General features: G+C 34.4%; 2 protein-coding genes across 2 annotated transcripts in view; one reads left to right on the top strand and one right to left on the bottom strand.

Moving 5' to 3' along the window:
* The window catches only part of LOC149415985 (uncharacterized), a 498,120-nt gene that overhangs the window by 447,168 nt on the left and 38,542 nt on the right, over nt 1-12,410 (bottom strand). The gene's annotated exons all lie outside the window — the stretch shown is intronic.
* Nucleotides 3,743-11,447, top strand: LOC149415989 (serine protease snk-like). Its single transcript, XM_089642025.1, has 9 exons — nt 3,743-3,898; nt 5,094-5,204; nt 5,380-5,483; nt 6,434-6,561; nt 6,748-6,906; nt 7,635-7,729; nt 8,249-8,406; nt 8,795-8,968; nt 10,249-11,447. The coding sequence occupies exons 1-8, from the start codon at nt 3,817-3,819 to the stop codon at nt 8,966-8,968; spliced, it is 1,011 nt and encodes a 336-aa protein (XP_089498151.1). The 5' UTR covers nt 3,743-3,816; the 3' UTR covers nt 10,249-11,447.

Raw genomic sequence — 12,410 nt, 5'->3', positions numbered from 1 at the left:
ACCTTGTATAAATCGTACACCGACTGTTGAATTTGGCAACCACCTCTGGGCTGGAGCTCTAAAATATCTGAAAAGAAAAACATTGACCCCGCGCGGAAACGTGCGGCCCGTTTGATATATTCCGCTATCTTAACGAACGGACTGAAATCTTTAGAGCACAGGCGTCGCATTGTTCTACCGGTATCTCAATGGACGATGCTCCTAGGAACTAGTGTCATAGATCTCTTCGGCAACGGTGCACGAGAACGGGTCGTTTCAACGACTTGATCTTGAGTTCAACAGCTCCTATACCATGGGTCTTTCAAGATCCAGGTTCACTCCTTCCTTTCCCCAAAGATACCACCCTCCACCAAGCAACCCCGAAGATGACAGGCCACAAGTGATTTATTTTTCTTAGGACCTCCCGTGTAGAGGCACGCTACAATCTAAACGTTGCTTAAAATGGCTTTAGCCGTATTTGGTGACCAGATACCAGACACTTCCCCACATTTCTCCCTCTCCACTACCTTCAGCATCATAACTTCAAATTGGGGATGCCATAGTCTCACTGGCTTCTGATGGGTGGGAGCAGTTGGGACTCTTGTGCGATATTCAGTTAAAAATCATAATGAAACGTCATAAATTTTACAAAAAATGTCGAAAATTCAAATGTAATATTGTTTCGGAGTATTTTAAGCAATAGGAAAATCCCATCATATTTTAATACTAAGAAATAAATTAAAAAATATAAACACGTGACTTTGGGTTTTTTTGGTATTAGTAGTACAGAGTCTCTTTGTTGATGTAAAAAGGCAATAAATTAATCTAACCTTATTCTTCTCAGTTTTATGGTGAAATAACTTACGAAATCAGGGTTGTACCAACTCTTCTAAAAAAATATTAAATTCATTTTTATATTGATAATTATTACATATCGGATTATATGCGCTAAAAAAGTGTCAAAATATGCAGTTCAAAGTGAATACCGCGTTACTTGTAGTTCTGTGAATAGTTGTAGACATCGCATCTGAAAAAGTATGTTTTGAATTTCTCTGTTTATGCTCTTAGTTCTTCTAAAATACGCCACAGATTTTGATTAGGTTTTCACTATCAATTAAAGAATTTTTTCCGGAAGGTTTATTGTGTATATTAATTTTATATTGTATTTATCGAAAGTAGCGAAAAGTCGATGCTTTTAACAAAGTCGTAAATCATTAGATTGCTAACACTGGCTAAACCTTATAAGGTACATCAGAATAATGTACTACAGAATTGTATACCTTAAAAAGGTTTACAGAAAAGTCCCAAATGGTATTTGTCTATCTCTTAAGGCGACGCTTAATGCCAAATCACTATTTTGATTAATCTTTATAACAAATTGGTGTACATTATGAAAACAAAAAAATATGTTTTACATAAATTGAAGGTTTTCCTATCGCTTCGCTTGAGTAGATTAGGTACAAATAAAAAAACAAATTACTCAATAAAAAATATAAATTCAAACTACTAAAAAAATATATTTTCTGAATAGAAATGTATGAACGCATAATGGAAACAACTTTTAAAAAATACAGTATTATAGCCAAGATTATTTGTGACAGTTTCACTTGATCAAATTTTTTGCTTTCTTATAAAATTATTTGCAAAATAAATAAAAAAACATTTTTTTGCTTGAAATCGAACGTTTCTAGACTCCGTTTGTCAAGCGATTTTAATGCCTATTACCTACAATATAAGGTAAACCAAGAGTATACATATTTTTGGCTTGTAGCTTCCTCTTAAGGGTAACCCCCAGCAACGCCGGGTATACCGTCAGTTAGTATTTAATAAATTAAAACCAAAATTTCTTCTGAAATCATTAGTTTAGTTTTCTATGTGGAAACTTCAATAACTACTTTGAAATGCATATCATATTTTATGAGCCATTTCCTTATTTGAAATAAGAATAATACAATTTGACAATAATTAATATTTTTTTAAACTTTCTTCATTCTGGTAGGTACAATAATATTGATTATTCCGATTTGACAGATCTTAGTAGGATCCACGCTCATGCGAACTCTGGCGGGATAAAAAAGCAGTACCCAACACGGCTACCATCTTGAAAAATTACAAAACGGACGAGTTAAACTGGTCTCCTCAATTGGTGTAATTAGTAGAGGGAGGGGTATGAGACGGTAATCAGATCTGGTCCCCGAAACAATGCCAGGATAAAGAGGCACTCCACATAGCATCGCCAAAGATGACATTATCCATGAAAAATCTTTGTATCCTGATCCAGAAGTCAAGGGTTTGAACTTTAGGGTTCCAATTGTTCGCAGCAAGTATTATATCATTTCTTCCTATTAAATTACCATCATCGGTTGGTTAGTTAAGGATTTAGCAGCTTGATTTGGCAATAACATGTTTGCTAAAGGCATCATATATTTGTGCGTCATTTTTGGTTGTTAAATAGAGGTCATACAACCATCTAGATAAACAAACCGGTTCATGTAAACCGGCCTTCTCCGCAGGTTGCTAAATCTTTTCATGTACCTACCTAATAATGGACGGTGTAGTAGGGTGGACTGAATTTTATTTTTATCTTAAGAATTTCAAAATTACTATAAGTTTTTCCTGATAATTATGCTTTAACTTAAACGTTTTCTTATGCATGATATTGTGAACGAGGAATACTTGGAGCAGGTGGATGAGTTTGTGTATTTATGAAGTATGTTCTAGAGAGATGGGAAGGCTGATAGAGATATTGAAACAAGGGGAAATGCAGGTAACTCTATTCATGGAGGACTGAACGCAGTTGGCGCTAACTAAACATTGTCCAATGAAGCGAAGCTAGCAGTCCACAATGGAGTGCTGGTACCTACCCTGATGTATGGAACTGGCAGAGAAAGGATTAAAGTAGACTGAATGCTGTTCAAATGAGATCCATGAGGCGTATGTGTGGTAAAACCATATACGATCGTTTGAGAAATGTGGAGATCCGCAAAAAGTGCAAGGCTGATGTAAGCGTAATGAGTAAGATCAATAAAGGGACGCTTAGATGGTTAGGGCATGTAGAGCCAATGAGCGAAGAAAGGAGTGTAAGGAGAATATACGATGCAAATGTGAATGGTAGCAGAAGTCAGGGACGTCTGAGGAGGACATGGCACGATCAAGTGAATCAGATACTCGAGTCGGGCCATGTCAAGAGTTAGAATAATAGAAGAGTATGTATGAGACGATGTATGAATGTGAATGAGGCAAGGAGTGTGTGGTTTGACCGAGTTTTTTGGCGGTCCGTCCTCTCTGCCTACAGCTGCGGAAAAACGGCGTGATGGTAAGTTAGTTTTTTATGCACCACCTTGCGTACAAATCATTTCAAAAGTTAGTCATACAAGATGGCTGCCAGGCAATTTCCTCTCACCCTAGATTTGACTTCAATGCCATACATACAGAATGGCACTAATGCTTAGTCCAGGGCTTGTCTGGGCCGTGATTATTATTACAGACATTTGCTTTCAGTATAACAAGTCTAGAAATAGATCGAAACTTCCCACACAGGAACTTTTGAGGAATATTTGATTATCCGTAGCGTAAAAATAAAAACAATTCTACTACAACTTTTTCAGTCAATTCCCAGCGCGCCTTTCCATTTAGCGCCCTAGTTTAGCCTTCCAACTGCGCCTTTACTGAGTCCGACCCTATAAGCAGTTCTTACCATACGAGAGGTAGTATATAGTATTTTGACCTCAACCAGTTTCAGCAAAGCGCATTGTAACATCGGTTAGCGTTGCAGTAGTACGTCGCTAACTTAACATATTATTCGGACAGTGATTTAAAAAGTAATTCTATTTTAAAATGTTAACATTATTTTTTTCTGTTGTTTTTTTGGTCGCTTTATATAAAAGTGTTAATTCTACCCCATTGCCTCAGAGTACAGGTGAGTTTTATTTTTAAATTGATTTGTAGTTATGTATGTAATTGAAAAATAAATAAAATCGATAATACCAGCCGGTTTCGCATATAAATTGGTAGGCGGATCGCCGCTATTTATTTGATAACCTTTTCCGTAGATACCCAAGTAGTGCGCTATGTTTGGTGACTTAGCAGGATGTGAGTTGAGTGGCGAGCCGGACGTCACTCACGGACACACTGACCCCAAGATTCCGACCCACTCCTCATTATCATATTCCTCCCTAGAACTTCCTCTCTTGCCTTTACTTAAAAAGACCCACCACACAGCACCCCCGAAGATGACAGGCCCTGAGGGAAATGACCTTCCTCAAGGCCTCCTGTGTTAATGTATTGAGCGAGGTACCTGATTGATCTTGAATTCAACAACAAATATTAACAATTTTCTCTATAATAATTATAATTATGTTTTTTTGAAAAATAATAGAGAGACAACTAGAAATTTACATATACTTGAAAAAATTCGAAATCTTTCAAATATTTAAACAAAAGATATACAAAGTACATAAATACTAGTAGTAGTTCTGTGAACAGTCCTTTGTAAAACTTGCGTCCAAATCAAGTGTATTTCTTATTTTCCCTTATTTAATAAATCAAAATAGAAATTTCCTCGGAAATCATAAGATTTGTAAATAGGTACAGAATTATAAACCACACTTCTTTGAATTGTACAATTTGTCCAAAGTAACGTCTTTGAGATCGTCTTACCGTGCTTATACCATCATATAAAATATTCCAAATATATAAAAATGTAATATTCAATACGGCAACCATGTTGAACCGGTTCCGGAACGTAACAAACAAATTTACAGATACACCAAACGGCAAATAGTCGAGTTAAAACAGGACTTCGATAGGTTCATTAAATTAGTTGAAATAAAATAATTTTCAGATTGCAGGTATGTAGTACCAACTTTATCGTTTTTCTGAACAATCAGTTCCAATTTTCAAATCAAATATTTGAGTTTTACTACCACAGTAAGATATAATATTTCAGAATCTTTGTTTGATATTGCTTTAGCGGCGTTTGGCGACCATTCCTCCCTCTCATCTTCTCCCCCCCCCCCCCCACCAACTCCCTCCCGCCCCTATTAGGGGATGCCATAATCCCACTGGCGGCAGCCGTAGAGTGTTTGTATTTACACATTGTTTGGTTTATACAGCGGATGGGCTGACTTTCTGCTGTACCGATGATGATGTAAAGAGACCAGGAACAGCAGATCGAATCGTCAATTCTCTCGGAACTAAAAATGGCGTACGGATTAGTCAACAGAGTAAGGAAAACAAATGTTTTTTTTAATCTTATTTTGTATACAATTTTAATAATATTAAAAAACACTTCGAAATGAAAAATAGAGGATATTCGAATTACGATACGATTAAGAATTGATGTCGGCTTCTCCCGATTATAGAGGACCAAACATAACATTGTTTTTTTGTTGCTTTTAGAGTGCTTGGAGCATTCTGCACTGTTTTGTCCGGAACCAGATGACCCTGTATTCGGTGTTATAGGAGGAACCACAGTGACGGACCCAGGAGCATTCCCCCACATTGTAAGATAAAACATACTCAAAACTCTTAATAAAATATCTAATCTTTTTATCCTCTTGTCCTCTTATCTTCTTATCTTCTAATCATCTAATCCTCTTATCGACCTATCTTCTTATATTCTTTTCTTCGGTTAAATAACGAAAAGCGCCCACTTATATTGTACACAGGTTCCTATTTGTAGAATTTTGTGATAACCTACTGTTACCAGCTCTGTACCGCTTATGTTATGTTTATTACATGTTATGTTTATTACATGTTATGTTTATTACATGTTATGTTTATTACATGTTATGTTTATTACATGTTATGTTTGGTTTATTTATGTTAAATTATGTAAATTGTGTATGGCCAAGATCACCCCTAATGGGTGAAAGCTAAAATAAAGAATAAATAAAAAAATCTTTTCTTCTTATCTTCTTATCATCTCATCATCTTATCTTCTTCCTATCTTCTTATTTTCTTTTATTTTTATATTCTTATCTTCTTGTCTTCTTATCCTATTATCTTCTTATCTTATAATCATCTTATTCTCTCATCTTATTATCCTCTTATCGTTCTATCCTCTTATATTCTGATATTCTCATGTTCTTATGTTCGTATTTTCTTTTCTTCTTATGTTCTTATTGTTAACTTTTATCTTCGTATCTTCTTATCATCTTATCTTCCTATCTTCCTACATTTTTTTACGTCTCCGTGGTCGAGGGGTAAGGCTCTATAAGAATAGCAAATATGTATTATTTTCACAACTTATTCATTTCAAATAACGTGTAATATTGTTGAAACTTAGCTTAAAATGGCTGTAGCCGTGTTTGGTGACCAGATCTGAATAGCCAGGAACTCTCAAAACCTCCTTCCCCTCCCCACTACTCTCAGCCTCACAACATACGGCAACTGTGGATTCCATAGTCCCACTAGCTCCAGACGGTTGTATTATTATTTTGCCTATTTACAGGTAGCTATGGGTTGGAGGCTAACGGATAATGCTGGCTTCTCTTGGTTATGTGGCGGTTCTCTGTTGAGCGAGTTTTACGTTCTTACTGCAGCCCACTGCACTTTTACCAGAAACTCTGGACTTGTTAGGTCAGTTTTTTAACTTTACATATTTGAAAAATATAACTCTGCAGAAGTAGACATTGCTTCCGAAACACGTCGGTTGTTTTTTAAAAAGCGATACAAACTAAGTATTTCTTGTTTTTTTAAATAAAATTGCACCACAAAATAAGTTTTCTGTGTTTGAAGAAGATCGTTTGCTATAATATTTTCCAGCGGTAGACCAGAAATAGTCCGCCTTGGTGAATTGGACTTTACCAAGGACGACACGGAACTACAGGATATCCAGATTCAGTCCATTATTGTTCACCCAGAGTACAAGTCGCCTAGCAAGTATCACGACATAGCACTGCTGAGATTAGCCACACCAGCCAAGTAAGGGTTCATTACCATTTTCATTCGGGTTGTTTCGGACAATTTGAAAATTTCTTCAAATTTTAACTTTCATTTTCGGGTTCTGTGAAAGTCCCATTCAAGTTCTGTTATTATATCATTATAGGTTAGCTGCTTGATAGAACTGAAATAGTAACAGAACTTGAAAATATCTTTCACAGAACATGACAATTTACTTTGAAATTTGAAGAATTGTTGAAATTTTCCATCAGATTTAAAATAATTAAATCCATACCAATTTTCATTGGGACGCTAAATGTTTTTATTATGTCGAAATGAAGTTTATTATCACGTTTTTAACCCTAGAAGCCTAAACTATTTTATAGGTACATAAAGCCTTAACATACGTCTCAGAGGCGTACACATGTAAATGACAGCCAGTAGGCCAAAATATACCTACTTGTGCACTATTTTTCGATGGAAAGTTAAAGTTGGTATGTAAACTAATAATAAAACACAGTTTTATCAATGAAAACTACTATGACAGGTATTTATTACAACGAATCAAAACAAATTTGATGAAATCTTCAAATTCTGTGAAACTGTCTTTAATTTATTTATATATTTTGATATTGAATTATAAATATTGATTCTCGTCAGCATTTTTCATAAACTTTCATCTGATTTAATGGAACATGCAACTTCTTTCACTAATCTTCCTTGGTGATTAGTATTTTCAACACACATTGATTTGGTATGTTTTTCAACAGATTGACAGATTTCGTTCGGCCCGTCTGTTTGTGGCAAAACGAGACAATGGAGCAGACAATTGCTAAGGCCATTGGATGGGGTAGAACTAGCCTAGGTATATTATATATTGTTAATGTTTTACAACTCTAAACAGAAGTGAACTAAAGTTACACTTATCAAACTCTTTACAACAATTTACACATGTTTTTTGATTAGTTAACCTTCACTTATTAATAGACTTTACTAAAATTCTTTAATTTAACTCCTTAAGTCTACGTTTTTTAATGTGAATACAGCACAATAGTACCAACTGCTCCCAACCGTCTGTAGCCAGGTGTATGGCAACCCCAGTAGTTGTACGTAGTGAGGATAAAGGAGATGGGGAAAGAAGGTAAGGATGTAAGTGTGGGTGTTCACATCAGATCCGGCCCTGAACCAAATGGCAACTGGCGCGAGCCATATTTTGACTCCCCTATTCAAAACGTCCAACGTCCAACTGTTTCATTTCCCAGAACCTCCTCTCCTCCCCGCTCAGCATCCCCAAATTTAAAAATATATAAAAATAGTGCAGTAGCGCTGCTTTCGCCACTGGCGGTAGAAAGAAGAAAACGATTAATGATTTTCCTTATTTCAGCTGGCAGTGGCTCGGTCACCTTGCAGGAGGTGGAGTTGTCTTTCTTCAGCAACCAGCAGTGCCGTCAGAGCTTCGGAGTTACGAGGACCATGAAGCAGGGTGTCATCCCGCAGCAGCTCTGCGCCGGCAATTCTGATGGCGGGAAAGACACGTGCAGCGTTAGTCTAATTTTCTTTCCATTTTTACACACCTACTATTTATTTGGTGGACTATTTTAGGGACCTACCTACCTATTTGAAAAATACAAAAATTTAGTATTTTAAATTAAATTAGATTTAAATTTTATAAATTTTGAATATTTTATAAATTTTGAAATTTTAAAAATATTGAAATTTTATAAATTTAGATTTTTTTTTTTCTTTCGTCAGTAAAGGTTTTATTTTTTGAATACTTTATAAATAAAACCACACTATTTATTGGTGTTATATTTAATCAAAGTGTGATATTTTCGTGTAATGGTATTAGAGGAGTACTGTGAGTTGAGTATTTGTGGTGCTCTTGGTCCGTAATATCGTATCGGTTTACCGTCAAGTGTTTATCTTTCAGGGAGACAGCGGTGGACCTCTTACTATTAACCTGCCAACCAATAGGCTGAAGGACTGTATCCATCACCAGGTTGGAATCACCTCCTTTGGGATTGGATGTGGTTCCACCATTCCCGCCGTGTACACTAGAGTCAGTCAATATCTAGACTGGATTGAGAAGACCGTGTGGCCATAAGTAAGTACGACTCAAACTAACCAAACATAACGTTGCTACGACTTGTTCAAGATACCACATGGCAAAACAAATGTTCTTGCTTAGCATGACATTACAAGAGGAATTGTGTTATTAAATGATTTTTTTTAAACTTAATATAATAACAAAAATAAATGCTGTTAAAGAAAAGACAGGTTGAACGGCATACCGTTTACTGTCAGAAAAAAATAATGCAACTAGTGGAGTACCACAGGGTTCATACTTTGGTTCAATCTTGTTTATACATTAATCTTCCGATTTTATGTCCGTGTTAAATCTTTCCCATGGGAAAATCTAAACCCTTCCACACACTTTTCCACAAATGATCATCTAGTCAATCAACATTATGCAAGTGCATTATATAAGTAAAATATTATAATTTCTGGTTGAGATTTATAAAAATGTCGGCATTCTCGTCGTATAAATTTAAAGGTGTAATGTTTCTATCTGCCTTGCAAATCATTTTGTGCATTTCTGAGCTATGAGCTTTCCTATGGAAAAAATTTCTTAGCATTTCTACCTGATTATGTTTCAAATAAGCTATTTTGACTATACCTCTACCTCCTTAATTTATAGGTAAATTTATTCGTTCTATAGCTAAATTTGGATGATGGAAATAAAAATTTATTAGCGTAGTTCTAATTAATCTTTCTAAGTTATCTAAATCTGTATTGGAATTATTATTTAATGATGTTTTTATCTTACTTATTATCTTCTTATTTCAATACCTCCAATTTTTTTGAATTATTTTAAACATCTATCATTGTAATATTCTCGCAATAAATTTTTGATTTAATGCAGAGAAAATAGACTTCACTCAAATATATCAAAATTTCAAATTGTCAGATTTTCTCGAATAAAAAATCAAATGATCTATACTGACAATATTGATAACAATGCTCTTGAGACTTACAACTTTAAGACTTGGACATCACTTTTCAATCAAATCTTTCATTTGTTAATCATGTTGGGATTAATAGCTGGGTTAACTAGAAATTTCAACAATATTATTAGTTTTTTTTATGAATTAAACATAAAAAATTCAAACCGTAATTTTAAATTATTTAAGACAATATTAGCGATTCCTAAATGAAAATTTGAAACAGAAAAATCAGAAAATGATTTAATTAACACCATCATAAAATAGAGTTAGTGAATATAGTATGCTAAATTAATTATCTCATAACGCCAATTGCCCCTCATAGCAGAGAACCTGACGTTAGCGACCCGAACTTAAAATTATTTCAATCTCTCTATTTCAGAAATCTCATCAATTTGGAAAAATTTGGAGTATAATGGAACTCAAAATTGGACACAAACTTCTATCCAGTAATCAGAAGGCTGGCAGATGACTAGCATAGGCCACATAACTCTGGACATGCACTTTTCTCAAAAGAAATTTTAAAATGGACTTCAAAGGCGATGAATCTCTGTTCAAACTAGCAGCTAAACCAAGTTTATTTATTATCGTGATATAATTACATAAAATATATGGCAGAACATAGTCCTTTCTATCGACTTATGTAATGAACACCATTCATGCCTAAGAGATAAATAAATAAAAAGCTTTCGTTAATCTCAATATTATCTTACCAAAAATGACTGCTTTCTCTGGTATTTTCTTTCTGTATCTTGGGTTAGGTAATCGAGACGAAATATAGAAAAATATGTCTTTTGCAGTTAAAAAAGATGTAAGTATTTATTTTAAATATTTGTCTAATAATTTTTGTGAGGCTGGAATAAGGAAGAGACTTTCTCTTTCTCCTTTAGAAGAACCGTAAACAAATTTAATCTCAAATGGTTCTTCAAAATAATTAATTGTATTATTGATTTGTCTACTTTACTTCGACTGCCTTTCAATGAATATCCCCTCCCGTGGACTAGGAAATAATAACCTGCTCTTCCTTAGTCAACACTCAACTAATTATGGATACATATATTATAATAAAATAATTATGGATAAATATATCTTTATAAATAAAAACGTAAATGTTCGTTTGTTCAAAATCTTAAATCTCCGAATGTTCTTCACTGATTGCTTTGGAATTTTGTCACAACGTTGTATTTGAAAACGCATGTGTTTATATATATTATATAGATGTCACCTGTGATAGGTTAAAAAAGCTGTTGTTGTAAAACAGTGCCTTCTGTTGAACGTAAAACCAAAACGCGCTATTGTTTCTCTATCTGCATACACTGCCTGAGCCACATCAACGCGTGGCGGGGTACAGCTAGTATATAATAAACAGAGATGTGCAAAATGGGTACCCAAAACCATTTGAAATGCAAAATGGAAATGGGTCAAAACTTTTCCATTTGAAAATGCAAAATGCAAAATGATTTTTAGAAAAGCATTTCAAATGCAAAATGCAAAATACTTATTTTCAAAATGCATTGAAAATGCAAAATGGTTTCTCAGGTTCAAAATAATTATAGAATTTTTAAACAACTGTGTCATTTAATAATGGACATCAATGTAGAACTACTTGTGGAATAACAAATCATACATACTGATATGTCCTGTGTAAAAAACAATTGTATTTGAGTGGAATATAATAGAATCTATTATTAACTAAATATTGTCATTTTTAATGATTTATTCATAGGGCCATCATCATTTGTGTAGTAACTCTCTAGTGAGGGGACATCCACCAGTGAACAATAAAGAAATACACGACAGTGAGACAATCAGACAATTTAAAATGTTGTTTTCTAGTGCGCACCCATTATTTGACCATAGATTGTCACAAAAAACTCCAAGCAGGCGCACTAAAAAACCCACAGATAATATAATACAACTTTGAGAAAACCAATATATATTCTATATTATGTAGGTATTATGTAGCCTTAGCCATTATTAGATTTTAGAAGAACGAGCTTCTCAAAAACATCATCACTCATCTTTCTTCTATGAGGTCTCATGATTATACCTCCATTTGAAAAGAGACATTCAACTGGTGCTGAACTCGGAAGACAACTATTGCATTTGATGAACATGTGCCTAACAGTAGAGTAAAAAAATTGCTCGGGACTTATATTGGCAACGTAAAAAATAGAAACTGCTATCTAAAATTTAATATTACAGCATCATGGCCCCGTGTTCACTATTTGAATCTGTATTTTTTTAATGGTATCACTTAATTGCCAGGGCTCCTACCAAGTAGCAACTTGACAGACGTAAATTATCTCTCATAGCGAGGTTGAGGACCGACTGATATACGGGGCCTATGATAAAAAGATTAGTTGAGATAACAGGAAGAATGTTGCAAAAAAGCATTTAAATTGGAAAATGCATTGAGAAAAGCATTTAAAATGCAAAATGCAAAATGGTTTTTAGAAAAGCATTTAAAATGCAAAATGCAAAATACCCATTTTGCATTTTGCATTTCCATTTGAAATGGATTTATTTGAAATAAAGCACATC

The sequence above is a fragment of the Hesperophylax consimilis genome, chromosome 17 (genome assembly GCF_061612785.1).
Source record: "Hesperophylax consimilis isolate HC1 chromosome 17, BYU_Hcon_1.0, whole genome shotgun sequence".
Taxonomy (NCBI): Eukaryota; Metazoa; Arthropoda; class Insecta; order Trichoptera; family Limnephilidae; genus Hesperophylax; species Hesperophylax consimilis.
Note: the sequence above shows the minus strand (reverse complement) of the source record. Positions and strands in the feature narration are given on the sequence as shown.

Excerpts from the sequence above, each read along its gene's own strand:
- LOC149415989 (XM_089642025.1), top strand. The coding sequence starts at position 3,817 with ATGTTAACATTATTTTTTTCTGTTGTTTTTTTGGTCGCTTTATATAAA. Across the intron at positions 6,907-7,634 it reads AGATTAGCCACACCAGCCAA|ATTGACAGATTTCGTTCGGC; the intron begins GTAAGGGTTCAT and ends GTTTTTCAACAG. Across the intron at positions 7,730-8,248 it reads ATGGGGTAGAACTAGCCTAG|CTGGCAGTGGCTCGGTCACC; the intron begins GTATATTATATA and ends TCCTTATTTCAG.